The 21,023-nt window shown below is 48.7% G+C and overlaps 10 protein-coding genes across 10 annotated transcripts; 2 read left to right on the top strand and 8 right to left on the bottom strand.

Moving 5' to 3' along the window:
• Nucleotides 1–345: 345 nt before the first annotated feature.
• FOIG_13365 (uncharacterized protein) lies at nucleotides 346–4,022 on the bottom strand. Its single transcript, XM_031214517.1, has one exon. The coding sequence runs from the start codon at nucleotides 3,907–3,909 to the stop codon at nucleotides 370–372; it is 3,540 nt and encodes a 1,179-aa protein (XP_031055888.1). The 5' UTR covers nucleotides 3,910–4,022; the 3' UTR covers nucleotides 346–369.
• A 451-nt stretch (nucleotides 4,023–4,473) lies between these two features.
• On the bottom strand, nucleotides 4,474–5,892 carry FOIG_13364 (uncharacterized protein). Its single transcript, XM_031214516.1, has one exon. The coding sequence runs from the start codon at nucleotides 5,856–5,858 to the stop codon at nucleotides 4,803–4,805; it is 1,056 nt and encodes a 351-aa protein (XP_031055887.1). The 5' UTR covers nucleotides 5,859–5,892; the 3' UTR covers nucleotides 4,474–4,802.
• Nucleotides 5,893–6,379: 487 nt separating this feature from the next.
• Nucleotides 6,380–7,267, bottom strand: FOIG_13363 (uncharacterized protein; the record flags this gene model as incomplete). The annotated part of the gene is made up of 2 exons (XM_031214515.1): nucleotides 6,380–7,081; nucleotides 7,142–7,267. The coding sequence occupies 2 exons, from the start codon at nucleotides 7,265–7,267 to the stop codon at nucleotides 6,380–6,382; spliced, it is 828 nt and encodes a 275-aa protein (XP_031055886.1).
• Nucleotides 7,268–7,571: 304 nt separating this feature from the next.
• On the bottom strand, nucleotides 7,572–8,788 carry FOIG_13362 (uncharacterized protein). The gene is made up of 2 exons (XM_031214514.1): nucleotides 8,394–8,788; nucleotides 7,572–8,342 (listed from the first exon to the last, which is right to left on the bottom strand). Exons 1-2 carry the CDS (start codon nucleotides 8,720–8,722, stop codon nucleotides 7,739–7,741), a joined length of 933 nt encoding a protein of 310 aa, XP_031055885.1. The 5' UTR covers nucleotides 8,723–8,788; the 3' UTR covers nucleotides 7,572–7,738.
• Nucleotides 8,789–9,299: 511 nt separating this feature from the next.
• FOIG_13361 (uncharacterized protein) lies at nucleotides 9,300–10,452 on the bottom strand. The gene is made up of 2 exons (XM_031214513.1): nucleotides 9,927–10,452; nucleotides 9,300–9,880 (listed from the first exon to the last, which is right to left on the bottom strand). The coding sequence occupies exons 1-2, from the start codon at nucleotides 10,395–10,397 to the stop codon at nucleotides 9,452–9,454; spliced, it is 900 nt and encodes a 299-aa protein (XP_031055884.1). The 5' UTR covers nucleotides 10,398–10,452; the 3' UTR covers nucleotides 9,300–9,451.
• Nucleotides 10,453–10,795: 343 nt separating this feature from the next.
• Nucleotides 10,796–13,376, bottom strand: FOIG_13360 (uncharacterized protein). The gene is made up of 7 exons (XM_031214512.1): nucleotides 13,148–13,376; nucleotides 12,662–13,095; nucleotides 12,299–12,603; nucleotides 12,169–12,249; nucleotides 11,532–12,106; nucleotides 11,300–11,482; nucleotides 10,796–11,247 (listed from the first exon to the last, which is right to left on the bottom strand). Exons 1-7 carry the CDS (start codon nucleotides 13,306–13,308, stop codon nucleotides 10,854–10,856), a joined length of 2,133 nt encoding a protein of 710 aa, XP_031055883.1. The 5' UTR covers nucleotides 13,309–13,376; the 3' UTR covers nucleotides 10,796–10,853.
• A 767-nt stretch (nucleotides 13,377–14,143) lies between these two features.
• On the top strand, nucleotides 14,144–15,004 carry FOIG_13359 (3-hydroxyisobutyrate dehydrogenase; the record flags this gene model as incomplete). Its single annotated transcript, XM_031214511.1, has 3 exons — nucleotides 14,144–14,221; nucleotides 14,283–14,737; nucleotides 14,809–15,004. 3 exons carry the CDS (start codon nucleotides 14,144–14,146, stop codon nucleotides 15,002–15,004), a joined length of 729 nt encoding a protein of 242 aa, XP_031055882.1.
• A 585-nt stretch (nucleotides 15,005–15,589) lies between these two features.
• Nucleotides 15,590–16,571, bottom strand: FOIG_13358 (uncharacterized protein; the record flags this gene model as incomplete). The annotated part of the gene is made up of 3 exons (XM_031214510.1): nucleotides 15,590–16,000; nucleotides 16,257–16,404; nucleotides 16,456–16,571. The coding sequence occupies 3 exons, from the start codon at nucleotides 16,569–16,571 to the stop codon at nucleotides 15,590–15,592; spliced, it is 675 nt and encodes a 224-aa protein (XP_031055881.1).
• A 529-nt stretch (nucleotides 16,572–17,100) lies between these two features.
• Nucleotides 17,101–18,810, top strand: FOIG_13357 (uncharacterized protein; the record flags this gene model as incomplete). Its single annotated transcript, XM_031214509.1, has 4 exons — nucleotides 17,101–17,313; nucleotides 17,367–17,861; nucleotides 17,921–18,597; nucleotides 18,663–18,810. 4 exons carry the CDS (start codon nucleotides 17,101–17,103, stop codon nucleotides 18,808–18,810), a joined length of 1,533 nt encoding a protein of 510 aa, XP_031055880.1.
• Nucleotides 18,811–19,485: 675 nt separating this feature from the next.
• FOIG_13356 (uncharacterized protein) lies at nucleotides 19,486–20,794 on the bottom strand. Its single transcript, XM_031214508.1, has one exon. The coding sequence runs from the start codon at nucleotides 20,677–20,679 to the stop codon at nucleotides 19,636–19,638; it is 1,044 nt and encodes a 347-aa protein (XP_031055879.1). The 5' UTR covers nucleotides 20,680–20,794; the 3' UTR covers nucleotides 19,486–19,635.
• Nucleotides 20,795–21,023: the final 229 nt, after the last annotated feature.

The following is a 21,023-nucleotide window of genomic DNA, read 5'->3' as shown; positions in this document are numbered from 1 at the left end:
AAAGAGAGGGCGGCGGCCGGGGGAACGCGCCTTCCACTCCCGCTGCTTCGCAGCATAACTCCGTGCCGTGTTCGCCGGCTGTTCGTCCTTCTTCGCCTGAAGGCCCGCCCTCCGGGCGGCACGGGCACGCTCGTCTGCGGCCGTGTACGAGTCGTCTGCGGCCATCTCGGTCGATCAAGGCCTTTCTACGTGGTGTTTGTTTCCTGTCTGGGGCCTGATAAGTTGCGGGGAACTTATCAAATGCACTTATCAGGCGCCGCGCACACGATTTCACGGGCTGCTTTTTGCGGGGGATAAGTCGTCACGTGGTCTGAGCGAATTACGACGTAATTGCGGGCACCATCGATAAGCTATCCTAGAGATAAAATCCTAACCGCTGTTGTTACAGTTTGTGCAGTAGTCCATAACGACACTGCATGAGTTTGACAGGCGTATATGTCCACAAATCCAAATACCATCGTTCTCCTTCGCGTTCTCGCGAGCTGCAATGATATCACTGCCCTTCATTCCAATACCATAGTCATCACATTCAAACTTGGCAATACAAGCAGCTTGACCAAACGAGGCAGCCATCAGGATGCCCTTATTGGACCGACTATATCGCGTCGTGTAACCCTTGTACACAGTATCGGCATCAAACTCATTGATAGCCCTATCACAAGCCTCACCCAAGCCCTTCTTTGACAGGCTATCGGCTGTTCCACACTGGCCGCTGCCGTCATTATCAACAGCAGTTTGAGTAGGTAAAGGCGTGGAAACAGTTGATGGTACACCATAGCCACGTGTCGCTGTGACGTGGATAGTATAAGCCATAAAGTACTCAAGCGTGTAGGCTGAGTAGACCAAGACGGTGCCGTCGTTGGTCTCAGTGAAGGGAGTCTGCACTGGGGCTTGGGTAGCTGGGGCCTCGGTTACGGGGACAACTGGTGAAGGATATGAGGTGTAGTCCTCGCAGCTGTTGTCGATCAGAGAGGCTGAAGTGACGTATTGCTTGCCAGAGACTGTGGTGCTACATTGACAGTATGGCTTGTCGACGCGAGGTCCGCCGAAGATCACGCAAGGGTAGTAGGTGCGGACTTCCTCGCTAGTTGTCGCTGCATCAGTCGTCACACCGGATGTGATGGCGTCGGATGAGGCTCTGGTAGTGGTTATGAAAGTGCTTGGTGTAGATGTTGACAAGACAGCGTTAGACTGTGTGGTTGTAGCCTCAGCAGTCTTGTCCTCGCTGGTGGTTGTTCCGGCAGCCTCGGTGGTCTTCTCTTCGGCAGTAGTTATTCCAGTAGTCTCAGCAGTCTTTTCATCTGTAGTAGGGGCTGCTGAAGTCTCGGCAGTGGAAGTGGCATCGGCCGTAGTAGCAACATTGTCTGTAGAAGAGGGGCCGGCTGAGGTGGCACCAGTGGAGCCACCACGGACCAAGCACTTGCTGGCCGCTTCGTCCTCGGCACGCTTCTGGAGACCAGCAGCAGGTGTAGCAGCAGGTGTAGTCTCAGGAAGGTCAATAGGATCAGGGAAGACGAGGAACTTGTGTGAAGTGACAAGCTGGTCCTCGACCCAGAGTCTCCATCGACCCATGAACTGGCCCGTCATGTCGCCATCCGAGCCAAAGACGATCTCCTCAAGCATATCATACTCAATAATAGCGCGACCCCAAGTTCCATACTGCTCGGTAGATTCTGTACGGCCGGTACGTGTGTAACCGAGAACGGTCGAATCAGATCCAGGAATAATACCAGAGACTGCAGTCGCCAGGTAGTTTGCACGATCCTCGTAGCGGAAAGTGGTGGTCACGCCGAGGCTACGCTCAAGGTCGTTGGTGAAGGGAGTGACGACGAAAACCCTGGGATGAAACATGGAATGCAGGACACCGGGAACTTGGTCTGTACCAACATAACCAGCAATGCTTTCGGCATTGCCATTGGGCGTGCCGTCACGAAGGGCATTGAAAGTAGTGGCCTGGAATTCGTCGTCAGGCGTGGGGTTCCAGTTGCTGTCGATGAAGACGGGGTTCTCCCAGATATGAGACACATAGACACCCAAGTCAGAAACGACAATGACGGAGGTACAGCCATAGATACCGTTGACGCCTGCAGAACCTTTACCAGCGAAAGGAGGAGCGCCGAACCAGTGTCCAGCTGTGGCTCCAGTCTGATCCACCCAAAGGGGGGTGAGGGAGGCGACGTAGAAAGGGTTGGGAGACATGTCATCGTTGAACGCTCGAGCCACTAGCTCTATGTCACGCTTAGAAGGCGGGGATGCAGACTCGGACCTAGCAGTAGGAGCAGTGAATGGGTCGTCACCGAAGTCAATGGGCTTGGAGGGGTCCGTAGGGAGAGGTCCATCGATAGTAGTTGTGGAGAGGTCATTGCAGTTAATGTTACCAGCCACGCTGCCCATCTGTCCTCCTTTCGATCCTCCAGACCCAATAGGACAAGAACCGCCGCCGCTACCACCACCGCAAGTGTCAGCGCCACAAGGTTGCGGCAGCCCGGTAGTCGTGGTGGTAGCTTCAGTGGTAGTTGACTCCTCCGTTGAAGTGGGTGCTTCGGTGGTTGTAGGAGCCTCTGTAGTGGACTCCTTCTTGGTCGTCTCCTCTTGCTTGGTAGACTCTTCTTTGCTCTGTTCCTCCTGGCTCTGATTCTCCTCATCCTCCTCAGTCAGGTCATCGTTCTGGCTCTGTACTTGAGGAACAACACTGGTGACGGCAGGCACGTTACCAGCAATGATGCTGCCCGAGATGTTGGTAAGGTCCTGAGCCATACAAGCGAGCTTGTTGATGATGTCACCAATGGGTCCAAGCAGGCCTCGCTTCTTGTTGCAGCCAACATCGGGCTTGCCGCCCAAAGACACAATAACAGCGATGATGTCGTCATGGGTGTCCTCGACCTCCTTGTTAGTCTCATCGGTGAGAGACTCGGGGTCTTCGGTCCACTTGTTGATGATGGGGATCAGAGCGGCGACCTGCGAGGAGACGGAGGAAACGCTAGATGTAGCCACCTCAGGAGCGACGGTTGTTTGGGCTGGGGGCTGGGTGATGACAGGCTCACCGTCATCCTTACTGGTGGGCTTGGACTCCTCGGTGGTAGGCTCAGGCTCTTGGTCCTGTGTAGTGGTCTGAGCAGGCTGCTCAGCGGCTGTTGTTGTAGTATCCTGTACAGGCACCTGCGCAGTGGTAGTCTCAACAGGTGGGACACCAGTGGTGGTACTTTCAATGGCTGGCTGTTGTTGAGTTGTGGTATCTGGCAGAGGGTTGCTGGTCTCGGTGGTTACACCAGGAACAGCGTTCGATGTTGTTGTAGGCACAACGGGCAACTGCACGTCCGTGGTGGTGTCCTGGCCAGCAGGTTCTTGTGAGGAACCAGGGGTCTGGATGATGGGCTGGTTGGTGGTATCCACTACAGGAAGCCACGTGGTGGTAGGGTCAACTGGAAGCGGCAGCTCCGTTGTTGTGTCCTGGACAGGAGGTACCTGTTGCGAGGTTGTGTCCTCGACAATAGGCTGTCCAGTGGTCGTGTCTTGAATATTGGGTTGAGTGGTACCCTCTTGTGCAATGGGCTGAGTGGTGTCAATGACAGGAACAGGACCTGTCGTAGTGTCTTGGACAGGAGGTAGCTCCTCGGAAGTAGGAGCCTGGACAATATCTTGGGAAGTCGTTGTATCCTGAACGACAGGAGCAGGTTGTGTAGTTGGCTCAGGGTTCTCCTGAATTGCTTCCGAGGTCGATTGGGGAACGACGATCGCATCGGTAGAGGTAGGGTTAACGCCAACAGGAATGTCGGTGGACGTATCAATCACTGGTGGAATGAAAGCCTCAGAAGTAGTAGTGGTAGTAGCAGGCGCAGCTTCAGGAACCGGGTCTTGAGCAATTGCATAGAATGGCAGCGCCGCCAGGGCAAAGAACGTGGCACGCATCTTGGCGTAAACGAATGACCGAGAAAAAAGGAAGGACTATACCAAACTGGAGTGTGAAAGAAACTACGAGCCTATGGCAAATGAAAGCTGAATCACAGAGTCACGCAGAAAGCATTCTATATATCAACTGTATATTCGCAAAACTTCGTCGATCGGAATATGCCCTTCCATTGCTACACAGGGTTGATGTGATTGGAGTTACAGTGACCCAGGTACAGCCCTAATCCCATTTGCCTTAGTGCTGACGCCGGCTATAATTAACGCTTCCTCCAAGCTGCTTGTGGGTAACAATTAATGGCGTTCATTGGTTATAGCTTGCGAAACCCCTGAAGCCAGCCGCGATTAGCAGATCCTTCCGTGTTTCAGAAAAGTGTTCCTCAACCTCAAGATAAACGATAAACAAGTAAATGGAGCACAGAAAGCTTATTCTGTCGTATACAAGACATCGCAATCATCTTGTAGTTTAATAGGCTATTTATCTGTATTTCAATAGCCAGTATGTTGGTTTTTAATATATTGAATAGTTAAAATCTTATCCTTATGTGAAGGAGCGCACTGATTAACGGATCCCATATCGTGTCTTGATCAGCTAAACAACTGCCGTCTCACCTAAGCCCCCAAATTCTGGGGTCCAAAATCAGCAGAGATTACGGAATACCAGCTGGAGAATCCTACCGGCTAGGCCGGCTCATGAGCCACATCCGTCCCATCCCTGCACTATCCTTGCTAATTTTAACAGATCAAGGCCGACTCTTGGGCTGCGCAATAACGCAAGATTGCAATCAGCGGATCCTCAATCCTGTCAGCAGATTCATGCATGCATGGGCAGGTTTTCAATCAATCGACATAAAGTAGATCCACCTTGTAATTTAAATCCCGATCCTTATGGGGCCCTATCTGCCGCTCACTCCTAGCACCTGTTTCATTTCATCGCTCGACCTAAACTTGGCGTAGTCTCTGGCGCTCCCGTACTGCCCCTTCAGATCAGGATCTGCGCCCTGGCTCAAAAGCCACTTGACCCTCTCAACAGCACCGGCCATGACTGCATTTACGATTGGGTATTGCGCTGTCATGTGCTGTGTCTCAAGTTTGTCATTTACACCAGCGCCATTCTCTACTAACAGTGCCATAACGGGTATTCTGGACTTGTCAAATTCAGCGCTGGGTTGAACGAGTCCTGCATGGGGAATAGAGCCGGCGGGACAAGCACCTGCAGCATAGAATAATCCCAATCCCTTGCTGGTCATCTTGGCTCCGCCATTAAGAAGCTTCTGCACTAATCCAACAGTCCCCTGTGAGGCTGCGAGTCTGAGAGCTTGGTCTGGATCTGCTTCAGGCCCGCCAAGGTTGGGATCTGCACCATGCTCCAGAAACCAATCAAGCAGTGGTTCGTTGTTTGTCTGAATGAGCCTTGGGAGGAGGCGCTCTGGTGTATTGACTGTCCAACCGTGTTCTGTAAGGAGCTGAAATAAGGCAACTTGTTGATCTGCTGGGGCCCTGAGGATAATTTCTGGGGTTTTTCGCGAAATCGGTGTTCCAGACTGGAGGAGATAGCGTACAATTTCGACTTTGCCGTTTTTCATGCCGTCAAGCAAGCCATGGTGAAGGAAGAGTGGCGAGCGGGTTTGAGAGGCAACAATTGACTCGACATTAGATAAGTCACCCTCTCGGCAGGCACACAGAAATTCGAGAAAGTCTGGTACGCTGACTCCTCGTCCAGTGAGAATATGTATGTCGCTTGGATCATCGGCGGGAATGTCGTCGTAAGGTTGGCCCGTTCCCATCTGCTGGTATCCCATCTGACTCCCGGCTCCCATCTGCTGTGCAGTTTGTTGCCGCATCGTAGCCTGCTTTTGCGCCATCGCAATAGCATGCATCTGTTGCTGCCGTTTTCTTTGTTGGTCCTCGAGCGAAAGCTGTTTGGGGGTCTGTCCTGCTTGTGATGACATTTTGCTTTGTTGCTTTTTGATGTTTGCCTTGTTTAGATGAATTGTAAGCTGAGCTGGTGCTGGGTATAAATAGAGGGGCTAACTCTGCTGACATAATGACTATTAACCCCGCAAAGCCTCAGATGGAACTTGTTGCTATCCAAGCAGTGAGCACCGATAGTTTAGGGTTAAATAAATTTTAGGGTCTGATGGGATAATCTGGGATTAAGGCAAGTAGTAGACAATGTTTACCTATGGCATAGGTATGTGATAAATAAAACGATGGCTATTCTTGACCGCCAATCTAACAGCAAATATATTCTATTATAGTCAATGAAAGTATTTATTATAAGCGCGAGTGTCTTCCGTATGACCCTGCTTACAATTAATAATAAGCAAAAAGTCAATATTTCAGCTACTATTTATTTCGAGATTGGTGCCGCAGGATAACCTCTTACCTACATTTCCAAGGATTAGTAACAATAAAAGATTTAAATAAGTTAATTCTATTAAGGTTAATAGTAGGATAATATCTAGTATATTTAATATGCGCTATAATACCATCCCAAAGCAGGTCTTGTGGGTTGAAAGCAATTATGAACTGCGTCCCAGCCTGCCTCGAGCCTTCCAACTGCAAGACAACTCGCCCTTTCCTTCTCAATATCTGCCAAGCTGACCTCATCGTTAGGTAGCAGGTTGCTTTTTTGGAGCGCTTCCTCTGGTGGTATAGTGCGTCTGTTGTTCTTGAAGACGTAGCGAGCCACGGAAGACGCATAAACTGATTTAAGCGTATCAACATCTTTCTCCTGTCCCTTCGCTGCCTTCGGCTTCTTATAAGGTTGCAACACAAACTCAGTCGGCTGAAAAACACCAGGCTTGACGAAATGAGTCACCACATATAACCATTTCTCATCCCACGACAGAACCCGGGTCCACAGCTCGTATCGGGCATATGGCTTAATCTCCTTGCGCCACGTACACGTCGTCCCGCCCAAAATCATAGTAAAGTGAGTTGGCCCCGGAAGTGGATTGAAAGCCTTGCCAAAAAGAACAAGGCTAAAGTTGCCACGAGACATGTCCATATCTGTGAAATATGTCGAGTTTGACTTGTGGAGATTATAATCGCATTCCAATGCTGGGGATCGCGTAGCGCTGATGGCAGGGAGAAAGATGCATCGAGGAGAAAGATGTTTTTCAGGGGCAGAGTCGGTAAGTCGGCGGACGAAAGCACGAAGGAACCGTGCCTGTTGGTATTGTAAGCAAACAAAAGATTTGTAGGCATTGTAGGTCCTAGGGTAGCTTACAAACCACATAAAATGTAAAGCCTTGAGATTTGTCAACATAAATAAGAACGCCAGGGTTCTCCAACTGAAAAGCGACGCCATTGGTGATAAGCTAATAGTTGACATATTTGAGATTGTGTCGGCCATGTTGACTAGAAAAGGGATGGTGTATAGTTACAGGCTCAAGATGTTGGCAAGCTGTTGATGCTACACAATATTCAGCGTTTGTGCCTATTCAAGCCCTCTTTATCAAGACCAACTAGACATGGAAACCCACCGAGAAGAAAAACTCTGCATCATCGGTTGGGTATTTTGTTGAGGGATGTTCGGACCGAGCTTGATATGACGGGGTTACAGAGCAGGAGTTTGCTGGGGACCCACATAGTGCCGAGGTCTTGACATGGTCATTACCATCTGGGTTCAATGATGGAGCATTAAGATAGCGAGAAACGGCGGCTTGAATCCACTTTAAGAAGTCCAAGGATACAATCAATTGAGTACAGGAAGAGCTGTTGAGAAGTCCAACTATCGGTATGACGAAGCAGTCCCAATATTTGACAAAGTCTACATGCGACAGAACAGGACCTGCGTTTCACCTCGTGTAGTCTCACCATAGACTCAAAGCTTTGCCCTTGAATGCTCGTCCTTTTCGGCATCCCACCAAGGCCAAAAAGGCACAGCATTTCGGTCAAAAGCCCCACTGAAGTCTGGATGCTGTTTCTTCGTGATCCCTTTAATTCCTGCCGCATTGTCCTGGGACCCAACAAGAGAGATAAAGACTTTGGAGTCCAACTTATGCATTTCTTCTGGAGTTCCAGAATTATACAACAGCATATCCCTCATCAGCTTAGTACTGGTGAGGGAGGTATCCTCTCCAATATTGGACGCAAGCTCCACGGCATACGCCACAGTTTCTTCGGGTGTCGGAAGGAGTTTCGAGAATAAAGGACTGACGAGTGGGTCGGAGGCAACATAGGTCTCACCGGTTGTGACAATATGCATCGCCTTGGCTAGACCGACTAAGCGTGGAAGAAAATAGGCACTACAAGACTCGAGGCTCAGACCCAAACGGGCGAAAGGTAGAGCGACTTTTGCTCCAGACCACGCCACGCGGATGGTAGCGGGGAAAGTGACGGTAAGCCCAAAGCCTGCTGCAGGACCGTTAATGGCAACAATGGTGGGTTTGGTGCAGTTGGCAATTGCTAGAGCGACTCGCCCTCCCCTATGCGATCGTGTCAGCATACGTCTGGGCCAACGTCAAGCGCGTACAGACTGGTCTCTATATCTAGCAATGGACTCTTCGCTTTCTTTATGAGCCATCAGCCCGGAAAATCCAACCTGGAGATCTGCTCCCGCACAGAAGGCCTTCCCTGCGCCAGTCAGAACAACAGCCCGAACTCGCTCGTCTTGATCGATAACTCGATATGCCGTCTCAAGCTCAGTAAGAAGATTTTCAGTGACAGCATTATGCTTATCAGGACGGTTAAAGGCTAGAATAAGAACTTTTGTAGCGGAAGGCGAGTCTGCTGGGACGTGGGAGATGGTGATGTCCTTGAAGGGCAGTGATGAATAGGAAGCTGGGACTTCAATGGTTGCTGACATGTTGAAAAATGTTGATCTCTTGATAGCGAGTTTACCTCATTTGCAACAGTTCTTATAAGATTGTTCACTTGGGAATACACTGCTATAACACGATTGGACCTCCTTGCTGTCGTGATGTACACGGCTCGGAAGTCATATACTAGGCTTGTCCGAGGAGTAACAGTCGGCCCCACAATGTGCCGAGGTAAGATACGTCTCTTCGCCCAGAAGAAGTCTACATCTGACGTAATATGGGTGGACAAAACATACTCACTAGTCCTTGATACACAAGACTTGGCACTTTTCATTTTGTAATGTTATAGCCGAAATGTCAACATGATCGCATTTCGCAAGCAAGTTTCACATTTCAATGGTAGACCTCGGTCATCTAGCATATACACCTTTGCAGCTTGTGAAATCGTTTAAAAGGGTTGAAGTTGTTGAAAGGAGGTCATTAAGCTTATTCATGTACATATTGAAACTTCCTGGTTCTCCTGGGTCACAACTGTTTATTAGGCTCGTGCGCTTGCGTCGGGCTTACGATTTATCGCATGCTAGTCATTATTTGAGTTTCCACCAAGAAGATGACCCATTGCACTCTTAAGTTGAACACAGGATCATGATTTTGTTTCAACACCTACTGATACGAGCCTGTCCAGTAACATTAAGAAAGATAGTAGGTTCCAGCAAATAACTACATAATAGACAATAAATCGAACTCCAGTCCGTATCCCGGTTCCTGCATCTAGTTTAAAGCTTAGTAGTAAATCCATTACCTGCTTCCGTTGCCCTCATTTTCCTTTCCACAGCCCTTCTGGGGCTAATCCCGTCTACGTACCCCACAAAGGGAGCGCCTACCTGGTACCCAAGCATATCGACCAGTCGGGGCGGGAGCTCGTCTAGCTTCTCCCAATCCACTGCAAGGATCTGATTCTCCAGTGGACGGACCCATGGCTGGCAATATTGAACCGTGAGTGCTCGCCGCTCCTTTTCAGATACATTTTTGCCCCCGCCATGCCATAGCGTACCTAGAAAATAAACCAGACTTCCTCTTTCCATGATAACAGGCTCTGCTTCGCCAGGCGTCGGAACGTGACTCGAGTCCCACGTATGCGACTTTGGAACAACGACTGTAGCGCCATTTGTTTTCGTATAAGAATCTAGTGCAACCATGATCGCCTATTCGAGTCAGACATTGTAAAGCCAAATGGGGCAAAGTACATACGGTCCCAAAGGGGCGATGTGGACGTGGTATCGTGATAAAGCCATCATCGTGATGAATTGTTTGGGGGGCTTCTCCTGGTTGAATATTGATGCTATGGAATGCATTCAGAAGAAAGCCCTGATCCAGAAAATACTCATTGAGACCTAGAACATCAGGATGGAGTACAAATTTGTCAAACACTCTGGATTTATTGAGCAGAGCGTAAATCCGATTCGTTCTCAGCCCTTCGAACTTATTGCGGCCCCCAGACACGGCGGGACCGGCATGTGGGCTAGAAGCAAGACGTCGTAGTTCCGTGTTCGCCTCTTCGACCTCCGCGTTGGTGAAAGCGTTCGGGATTACAACATATCCATTTAAGAGTGTTTGATCAATGAGCTTTTGCAGATGGGGATTAATTGTGGCGCTTTTGTGCCCAAGCCGTTTCTCTGCACCGGTCTCCCGGTTAATAATGGAATTTGGGGCCTCGGGCATGGTCTTTATGGAGTGTGTCTAAGCGTACGTATTCGTGGTACAGATCTGATGTCTGAGGAAAAACTGGCAATTGAATGTGTTGTTCGCTGGGCATTGCTTATATACAACAGGCCATCAGGAGTAGCGGGGATAATGTGGAGAGCCGAGGCACATCTTGGATCTATGGATTCGGCAGTTGGGATTCTTTCCCAACAGCCGCGTCATGACACCCTTAACGGAGGGAGGATATCTTCCGCGCCAGACGCATTGTAACCTGATGTCCACATAATAGCGTTTAAAGCTGGTCCCCTACCATCACTGAGTTGTGAACTTTCTCAGCCGAGGTAAGAAGTGGGTGGGGCAGGGTCATTTGCTACATATCTGATAAACTCAGAGCATCGAGTTTTCGCAATACGAACCGGGATTACTAGTTGTTTGCATAAGCTAATTTTTGGCTACTGAAGCTATAACCATCGCCTAGAAGGAACTTTCTAAAGACTCGTCTGGTATGAGGTTTGCAAAGGGCATCCATAGGGCAGAAAACAAGCCCACCGATGCAAATTCATGGCCCACAGGCGTAGAGTCATCGAGCCATTCGGAAGTCTCAATCCCCTGAGCTTCTCGTGACAAGTTAGCTGCGGCTGCGAGATCTTGCGAAACCATTGCATCTTCTCCAAGAGATTTCTCCACCATGATCCTGGCGCGGTCGAATAGCTTATACGCTGCGTCTGCCGAGACATAAGACTTTCGCATCTCATCCAGAGCCAGCAAGCACAGGGCCAAGTTATGCTTTGCCAGTTTGTTGGATAACACCTTGGATGATGCCATCTCCAGCAGATGGATTTGGATTGGCGGGCTAATCGTGAGCACACTGGGTGACAGACAGTTAATCAGAGGCTTTCTGCAGTTTTGTGATAACGTACGTAATCGTTTGAGAGAACTTGATTAGATCTTCTGCCATCATACAATTGATGGCATGGGTCGCATGAGCGGCTGCAGTCCGAAGCTTGCTACTTGCAAACGCTTTCCAACCGTCCTGCTCATCATCTGGAACTCCGTCTGGTGCTTCGTGGAGAAATGGCCTGTAAAGAGCTATAATAGCTGCCCTGCGATAACTGTTTAGCCAATGACTATCTATAACCCTCGGAACCATACTGAGTGTGAAGTCGATATTGATATACATGAGAAGCCAGCACTGGACTCTGATCGTTGTTCCCATCATGAATCCAGTTGGCTCGAATCTCATTTTCGTCTCTTTCGATAATGGCCCTGGAAGGCCTTGCTCCCTTTATGGTATAGTTAAGTGATAATATTCTTCCCATGATGCGTGTTACCTCGATCAACTTTAGCCATATCCCAAAGAGTATACCGAGCTCCTCGGGTGCGTAGTGTTGGTACTCTGGCGAGCAGCTGGGACTCGTATCGTATAATCCCGGCATTGGAGTTGAGCAATGATCCAGAGATATCCTCATTGGTCGACCTTGGCCCATTGACAGCCATACCTCGCGGTAGTAAATACACCACCAGATACGACGCCATAAAGGTCGAATGCCGTTTCGTGCGGGAGATGTCAGCATGTGAATACCGATGGTATGAGATAGGCTAATAGCAATGCCGTTCCAGTGCCAAGGGCCCAGGCGATCTTCGGCGTCTGCGTAGAAGTGTCCCATAAGAAACACGGACTGGATCAACGTAACTTTGTTTTTCTCGTAATCTGCGTCGTACAGTGTCTATACGCCATCAGCTAAGTCGAGCCTAGCAGGGACGAGGAGAACATCGAGGTTCAGTGTACCTTTGCACGCTGGAAGGCATGTCGTTTAAAAGTAAGTGAAGATTCGAACAGGTTCACGAAGAACAGACTATCTTCAACAAACTGACCAGTGAACATGTGTATGCCTACCACGGAGTAACCGAGAACTTACAGTTGCAGCGCACATAAAGACCGACCAGAGAAGTAGTAAACTAAGTTGACCTTTACTATATGCACAGAAAAAGTCTTGAGGATCCAGGACTGGCTCAAAAGAATGAGCATGATGGAAATACGCTTTGATGAGGGCTTCTTGAAGTGGATGCGGAGGCAATGAAAAGCAACCTTTCCACCGAAGATACTCGATTTCCTCTGGTTGGAGGGACTCTAAAGAAGGCATAACAACAAAAGAATGATTGCTGTCAGTTGATCTTTGGGGTTTGCAGATATCTATCACGAAAGCCGGTCCTCTTCTATCACCTGGAAACTGTCAATATTGGAGGCTGTCGGGCTGGATATATGGTTTTTACATGCATACCTGGATAGAAAGGCACTCGATTACCATCACTCTCATGCTCTTCAAGAGTCTCAGCCCATGCTGATGTGGCATTTGCAATCGGGGGTGTTTCTACTTCATCTTGGTGGCCGTTTTGTCTTGGTACATCAGCTTCTGCGTCAAATGCTACACCTATATCGCTCTCATCGGTATTGTGTCCAACAACAATAGTGTCTCGGCTAGAAGTGGCAGATGAAGCATTATGGGCTTGCTGGGAGTGGTCCGGCGATAAACGAACGGCACCAGTCATCGGGCCCCAACGAGATGGTTCACAGTCTTTCGCTAGACCAGAAGTATCCCAGTGGGGGCTCTCGCTTTGTGAAGTGCAGAGTCGTGTTGCTGGAGGAGTTTGTTCTAAGGACATAGGATTCTCTTGCGTCCCTGGATCAGATATGGCAGGCAGTATATCCGTGTTCCTATGTCAATTAGCTTTACATGCCATTGGTTCTGGAAATGAGGTAGTCTTGCCGTCGCCGCTTACGGGTCTTCATCTCGCAGGGAATGTTGTCCACCGCGCAGTTGGCACATGGGGGACCAGACAATGTGATAGTGCACCTGACCTTGCGACTATTGCAGGCTTTGCAAGCTACATGTGCCCGCTTGTAGGATCTGCCATGACTCGGCGGCATCGCGCTTATTACCTTGGATTTGGACTTTCCGAAGGTGAATAACTGCAGAGACTCGAAGAGCGCTAAAAGATAGAACCGAGGTAGTTAATGTAATAAGCAATAGGTATGGTTTATAAGATATTTATGTAAACGACATAAAGTCTTAATAAGGTAATGGTGGAGCCAATACAAAAAAAAAAGTACCCTTGCAATATGTGATAGGTCCAGGGTTGACAGCGGCGGATATGGCCCGGGGAGGAAAATTCTATTATAAATAAGTAAATGTTGAACTTTAAAAGACCTAGGGTTAAAAGATAATCTGGCCTTATTAAAACATATTAAACTTTGGTACTAATACTTACTTAACTAATTATTTTATTATTATTGCAGACTAATGTAATATAAGCATTTCCGTTGTGAAGTACCGAAAAGATGTCATCAACGCAAGATTAAATGTGATGCTGTACAAGTCGGTCGACCCTGCAGTCGCTGTCGAATGGACCAGATTAGTGATTGGGCATTGATCGTTTCGAGGCGAGGCATTTACGATAGGAACAAGGTACGGAGGCGTCGGCAGACGGGCGAAGAGGTCGAAGCCGTTATTCCCAGTCCTCCCCGGCATTTCGACCACCAGATTGAGGTATGCGTGATCCCAGGACGCTGAAAGAATTCACCAATGGCGCTAACTCTCGGCTTCGTGTCCTATCAGTTGGAAGTCTTCTGCTGACTATATTCCCTATTGACAGGCTATCCCATGGCCATTAACCTTCGAAAGAAGATGCCAAAGTCATACAAGTTAATCATCCACGACGTCAATTACAGCGCCATGAATCGATTTGCTGAATAAGTGCACGCTATGAAGGATCGCAATGCAGCAGACAACCCATACCGTTTCGACATTGCCGATAACGCCAGGCAAGTTGCAGAAAAGTCGGTAGGCGGGACTAAACCCTACCCATGTCATACAGAATAGTGGTTGACTGTATATGCACTAGACTGTCCTCATAACTGGTTTACCCTCCCCAAGGATCGTCCAGGACGTTTATAATTCTATCTTGGATCACGGCACACTACCCCAATTGTCAGATGAGCGACTTTTCATCGACTGTTCTACGATCGACCCAGTTTCCTCTAGAGAATTAGGAGATATGCTTGACAAGACAAACTGTGGGCATTTCGTGGACGCACCAATGTCTGGTGGGGTTGTCGGAGCCTGTGCAGGCACATTGTCTTTCATGTTCGGCTCACCCGAGAATTTGAAGGAGCAAGTTGAGTCAGCCCTTCTACTGATGGGAAAGAGTGCTCGCCGCATGGGCGACCAGGGAGCTGGCGTGTGCAGCAAACTAGCCAACAACTACATCCTAAGCATCAACAACATCGCCGCGGCTGAGGCGCTGAACATGGCTCGGCAGTGGGGACTTGATCTTCGGGCGCTGTCCGATCTCATCAAGTCTTCAACGGGACGTTGTTGGCCGATAGATGTTAACAATCCTGCTCCCGGAGTTGACGAATCCGCCCCAGCCTCAAATGGCTATGCACCCGGGGTACAGTCAACATCATCAAGAAGGACCTCGAGCTGGCAATGGCCGGCGCGAAAGCTTCTGGAGCGTTGCTACCACTGGCTGAGAAGGCTCATGAGGTATATCGCGCGGTTGAGGAGGCGTACAGTGGCAAGGATCTCTCTGTTGTATATCAATGGTTACAGAACCAGGCGTAATAGGAATATTGAGACTAAATTGGCATGGCAATTTAAATTCTATTGGACTAATAATCATAATACACACTATATAATACAATGTGACAACTATTAGCCATTGTGGTTATCGTTCTGACTGCTCAAAGCCAAATTTTAATTTGCATAGATTGTAAAACTTGGAAGCAATATCCGAGGAAAAAATCCAGATATTTCCTTTCCTAATTTTTAACTTTCGTCGTCATTGAAAGTACGTTGCCTAGATGTGAGGCTAATCAGAATCCCGGCAATATGGAGGGTCCCATAAGACGTTTACAAGGCCATATGTATCTGGTGAAGTAGCCGCGGCGATAAAGCAGGCTTGGTAAACCTTCATCGAAGGGAAAGGTCCAATTGGTGAGTTCGGCTAATTAGGCGAGTAAATCGCATGGACGCCAATACTAGCGGGAGAAGCCAGCGTCAATTTCTAAGGTTCTTGATGATGGCAAATGGAGTCTTCCGGACCATCAGAGATAATCCGCGGTGACAGCTTCGTGAGTCATAAAGCGAGAATGAAATATAGGGATCAGAAAAGGAACAGTCTGCAATCATTCAACTCAGCTAAACTAACTACTGATAGAAGCTTTTGGCGTTCTTGTACTCCATCGCAACTATCTTATCATGTCCAAAAATCAACTTGGCATTATAAATTCGCTGCAGTCTCCGTACCGTGTTTAGGCTTCGGTACCACGCATTATGATCCCTTGCAAGGGCACCGTGTGGATGCCCAAGCTCGTAGTTCTCCCCAACATGGAATTGGTCTGTGGTCCAAATGAATGTGCCATCTCTTTGCAGGTTGATCTGCATCCCACACAGTTCGGGAGTATGTCCTGGCAAATGGTGGAGAGATATGCCCTGGAAGATCTCGAGGTGAGAGTCATTAAATGTGTTCCAGTTCAAGCTCTCAAGGAGAAGATAATGGCCCATGTGGACGCCCAAGTCTGCACCGGTAGCTACGGCCCAGCAAGCATGCTTTAGTTCCTATTCATGGGTATAGATAGGGACGTTGGTTCCAACAAAATGCTCCAGGCCCCCGGCATGGTCTAGGTGGAGATGGCCCATAATGACTGCCTTGACGTCTGATATATGGTTACCTGTGGCTTCGATCGCAGCAGGTAGCTTCTGGCACTCTGAGTATCCCGTACGAGGAAATATGTCGGTCAAAGGGGCACCCCATTCCTAAGTAATTAATCAGTAAGTGCAGTTTTACAAAATAAAATGAGAGCGGTATGCATACTACGTCGATATTCTCAGCACATTCCGTTTCAAATAGGGTACGCCCCACGCCTGGGTACTCAATCAGTGCAGACAAGTCTATCAAGTCGCGACGTTTGTTCTTGGGGTTCTTGTTACTCAGTGCACTGGCGTTGGCGCCTCGAAGAATCCTAGATTTATGTTAGTTAGGGTCTCAAAGCTTCGGCGAGGCTCCAACACACCATGACTCGTCGACCTGTAGCGTTCCAAGATCCAAGATGTGCATTTTTGTCCCAGGGGGACACTTCATTGCTGCGATAGAAGTGTTCGGCAGCCGGGTGACGGGTATTGTTGCCATGTTTGAAGATGCCAAATGAGGGCAGAGGATCCGACGGGGATGGAAAAGGCCCAGAAGTCTTGATGAGCTCTATAGCTATGACTTTTCACTAATTTTTCTTTCGAGTTTCTTATCCCTTTACGCTTTGACTTGCTCAGTTTACATACTGCAGTCTTCGGAGACAGACGTCGGAAGAATGTGGGGGCGATGCAGCCATTTCGTCTTAAGATCCCGCGGCTACTTCAAGCTGTAGCTTTGCTGCTGGCTCAACATCGCGCCCCCTCGAAAGCCAAGAGCATTAACTCCGTCAAGGAACATGCTTGTGATCAATCTTCGGTTACTGTTTACGGCATTTTCCCCATGTTCCCCATTAAAAAAGCTTTGGGCGAAGCTGGGGCCCCGGATTTTCTGTGCTTGCCCCAGGTCTAGATGTCGCTTCTCACGGAATACAAATTGGATATCAATCGCTCTCATCTTGTTTGTCTTTCCCTTCATCTCACTTCCCTCCTCGACAACTTTATTTGACAATATATCTTCAATTATTATCAACATGTTTAAAAGCCCCTCCAAAGCGACAGAACCTACCCAGAACTGGGAAGAGCACATCCCCAACAACGGAAAGGCTGTCGAGGCCCTTAGCGATGCTTCCGAAGCACTCTCGCGTGAGCATGCCGAGTACTTGATGAAGCGGCACGGCACTCTGGATCCCGATCCTGTGCCAGGCCCCGACGACGCGGATCCGTACAACTGGCCTAACTGGAAGGTTGGCATTTTTGCATCTCAATTCTTGCATCTATTGTACTGATGTCTGACTAGAAAATTTTCAACCTCATGCTCGTGGTTGTACATGCCTGTATGGCAACCTTTATAGCCGCAGCAATCATTCCAGCTTTTCCAGAGCTCGCTGAGGACTTGGGTGTCTCCCTCCAGCAAGTTTCATATCTCACCACACTTCAGATTGCCTTCCTAGCAGTAGCCCCTGCGATTCACCGACCATTCGCCAATACTTTCGGCCGACGACCTATGTTTCTTGTCTCCTTGCTTGTCAGTATGCTTGGAAACATTGGCTGCGCCAAGAGTTCTTCCTACGCTGCCATGGCTGCCTGTCGAGCCATTGTTGCCTTCTTCATTAGTCCAGCCGCTGCCCTTGGTAGTGGTGTCGTGGCTGAAACGTTTCTCAAGAAACACAGAGCTCGGTGTTTAGGTATCTGGACTCTAATGAGCATCATCGGTGTTCCACTTGCACCTCTCATTATGGGGTTTATCGCCGCCGCTGGGGGATACCAATGGATCTACTGGACGCTAGCAATTGTAGGCCAACTCCCTATTGACTTTTAGTACACACGTTCTCACCACTTCTTTCCTTGCAGATCAACGGCTTGCAGCTAGTCGCCTACTTTTTCCTGGGACCAGAAACGCTGTACGTTCGCGGCACCAATGAACTCAAAGGCTCTTCGTTCAAGAGACAATATCTCAACTTCAAACGTATCGATCCCCGCCCGCTGTCGCTCAACGATTTCATTCATCCCTTTGGGCTCTGGCGCAAGATCAGTGTCGTACTTCCTACGGTCGCTCACGCTATGGTGTTCCTTTTCTGCAACACGCTTATTGCTGTGGAAATACCCAACTTGTTCGGCGAGAAGTTCGGGTTCAATCCCCAGCAGCTCGGTCTCCAGTTCATTGGTATGATTGTGGGGCATGCCTTGGGTGAACCAATCAGTGGAACACTAAGCGACTATTGGATGAACAGGCGTGCGAGGAAGACTGGATGTAAGGCACAGCCAGAATACCGGCTTTGGTTTAGCTACCTAGGGTTTATGCTCGCAATTGCGGGTGTAGTGGTTTTCCTTGTCCAGATACAGCTCGCTCCTCAGGGTCATTGGAACATCACCCCAGTGATAGGTATTGCGCTTGCGGGTGCTGGAAACCAAATTGCGACAACGGTACTTATTACTTACGCGGTTGATCGCCATCCTCAGGAAGCAGCCAGTATTGGAGTTTTTGTCACTTTCATCCGTCAGGTATGGGCTTTCATCGGCCCCTTCTGGTACGTGACTCCATAATCCCGGACTGAGTTTCTTCTTGAGCAGTTCTTGGTCTAACAAATCGCAGGTTCCCTCCTATGTTTACTAGCGTTGGCCTAGTTGCATCAAGTGGGATTGCTACTGGTCTCATTGTAGCTGTCAGTGTAATACCTACTGCTTTCATACACTGGAGTAGTCGGTCACGCCAGGCGCAGGAAAAGGGCAGTTCTGTTTAGATGATATGTACTGAATAACACCATATATAGCCTTGTCTCCATACATGTCCAAGTATGGGGATAGTAGAATGAGAAGACCTGCATGCTTCAATCAAATCCCAAATGCCGTCACTAACAATGTGCCCACTCCCCGTGATGACAATACCTGGAAGTGGCTGTATAGCTGAAGTGGTGGGATATATTAATTTAGCAATGTTTCTATGACCCCGGCGCTAACCATCATGGTTCCCGCCGAGCTTTGGACTTCAAACGTCGGTCCTGCTGATACTGATACATGATGGATGACAGGCACTCCATGGCGCTTTGGGATGTCTTCGAGATGTATGCCGACCGTCCAAATCGGCCGCCGACGCGGATATCAGATGCTTCAGCTTCTACCATTAAGGAAAAGCTTCCGCGGTTAAGAGCGCTCATTGTGAATCGCTCAATCATGAGAATGATTCGAGAAATGGTGACAAATGACTTTCCACGGAAACGCGGAGATCAGACACATCATCATCTTGCATCGGGGCGGCCAACACCGGCACCGGCAGCACCTGTGCGTGAGAGATCAGCTCTGATATCGATGAGCTCACAGCCTGTGCAAAGGTCATTCGATTTTCCGTTTAGTGCACAGCCATTATATGGTAAAGGAGAAGTAGGAGATACCTCAACTCTTAAACCAGACGAGTTGTTCGCCTTCCCTGGTATGTTTGATATAGGCTCCTTGGCTTAGATTTGTTGATATAGGTATCGCTATATGAAACAGGCAATTTCCATTTATGTTTGCCTTGTGTTATAATAATATTGATTTTATTTAAAATAGTCCTAGTTAGGTTCAATAGATTAAGCAAGGGCAGGGACCTGTTGAGTCGCACAATGGATTCCTCCCCCTATATGTGGTAGCGCGTGAATATAAACCTGTACAACTTTCCGATCAGGGAACAGTGTTTCGAATAATTGAAAAGCTTGAAGGTCTCTGTCCTCGTCGCCGAATCGAGGAATTATGATCCCTCCGTTGACAGCCAAGAAGTTGACATAGGAAGCTACACAATTCGCTCCTTTAGAAATGTTTTCCAGCTTGTCTAAATCAGGCTCAAGGCAATCATGTAACACTAATTTATTGCCTAGGGCGTCAGTAGCTGTAGATAACCTCGCCTTGGCGTCCGCGTATGCGGCCATATATTTTCCGGTACCTTGAGGTGATGGCTTGCTCAAGAGAACAACTCCGGGACGGACAAATCGCGCCAGGGCGTCGATGTGACAGTCCGTTGTCTCCTTACCAACCTCGCCGGCAAGCCAAAGAAACTTATGAACCCCCAACAGCCGTGCCAGCTCATCCTCAATCTGGCCTCTGGTCTTGCCGGGGTTCCTGTTGTCATTGATAATAGCACTTTCAGCGGCCATAAAAGTACCTTCACCGTCGACTTCCATTGCACCGCCCTCGGCAACAATATCCGCACGCAAATTGGCGCCACCAGTAATATGCTCGGTCGCGATTTTGGCGATAAATTCGTCTCCAGATGGTGAACGTTTTGCTCCCCAGTAGTTGAAGTTAAAATCGACCCCACGGATGGATTTTCCGCTCCGAGATTTAACAAAAATTGGGCCAAAGTCTCGAATCCACAGATGGCTCGTTTGCTCAACGCACAGGACGGTAACATTCTGATTCACTCTGGATTTGACTCTTGCTAGAGTTTCAGAGCTCGATAAGAGTATGACAGGCTCGAATTCTGCAATGGCATTTGCAATGCTGATTATTTCGTCTTGTGCATTTTCAAGCAAACTGCCAGTATTATCAGATGTAGTATTGGGGTAAGCCATAAGAAGGCTCTGGTGCGGAGCTGTGTCAGCTGGCAGGTACCAAGTCTCATCGGTTGAAGAAGCCATATTTTAAGTGAGGTAGGGACAAGGGTAGTCGAGAAGAAAGTGTGTGGATTACAAAACTAGGGGTTTTTGACTCCGATAATTGAGACCTAGATAGCTATTTATGCCTTCTGACAAGGGAGTCATTGACTAAGCCACTGGAGCGACGATTGAAAGGAAGCCTAGCAGGGCACTCGGTCTCTCTGCTTAATGGTCTGGTGACTTACACCTCGATTCTAGCTAAGGAGTCAGTCCACAGTCAGACCGCAGACCAGCAAGTAAGAGGAAGGCTCAAGGTACGCCCTTTGGAGTGTCTACATATGGATCCTGGGTCATTAGAGGAGGGGGACTCCCAGTATTTGCCTCAG

This window comes from Fusarium odoratissimum (genome assembly GCF_000260195.1).
Source record: "Fusarium odoratissimum NRRL 54006 unplaced genomic scaffold supercont1.32, whole genome shotgun sequence".
Classification (NCBI taxonomy): domain Eukaryota; kingdom Fungi; phylum Ascomycota; class Sordariomycetes; order Hypocreales; family Nectriaceae; genus Fusarium; species Fusarium odoratissimum.
This window is presented reverse-complemented; position numbering and strand designations above follow the sequence as displayed.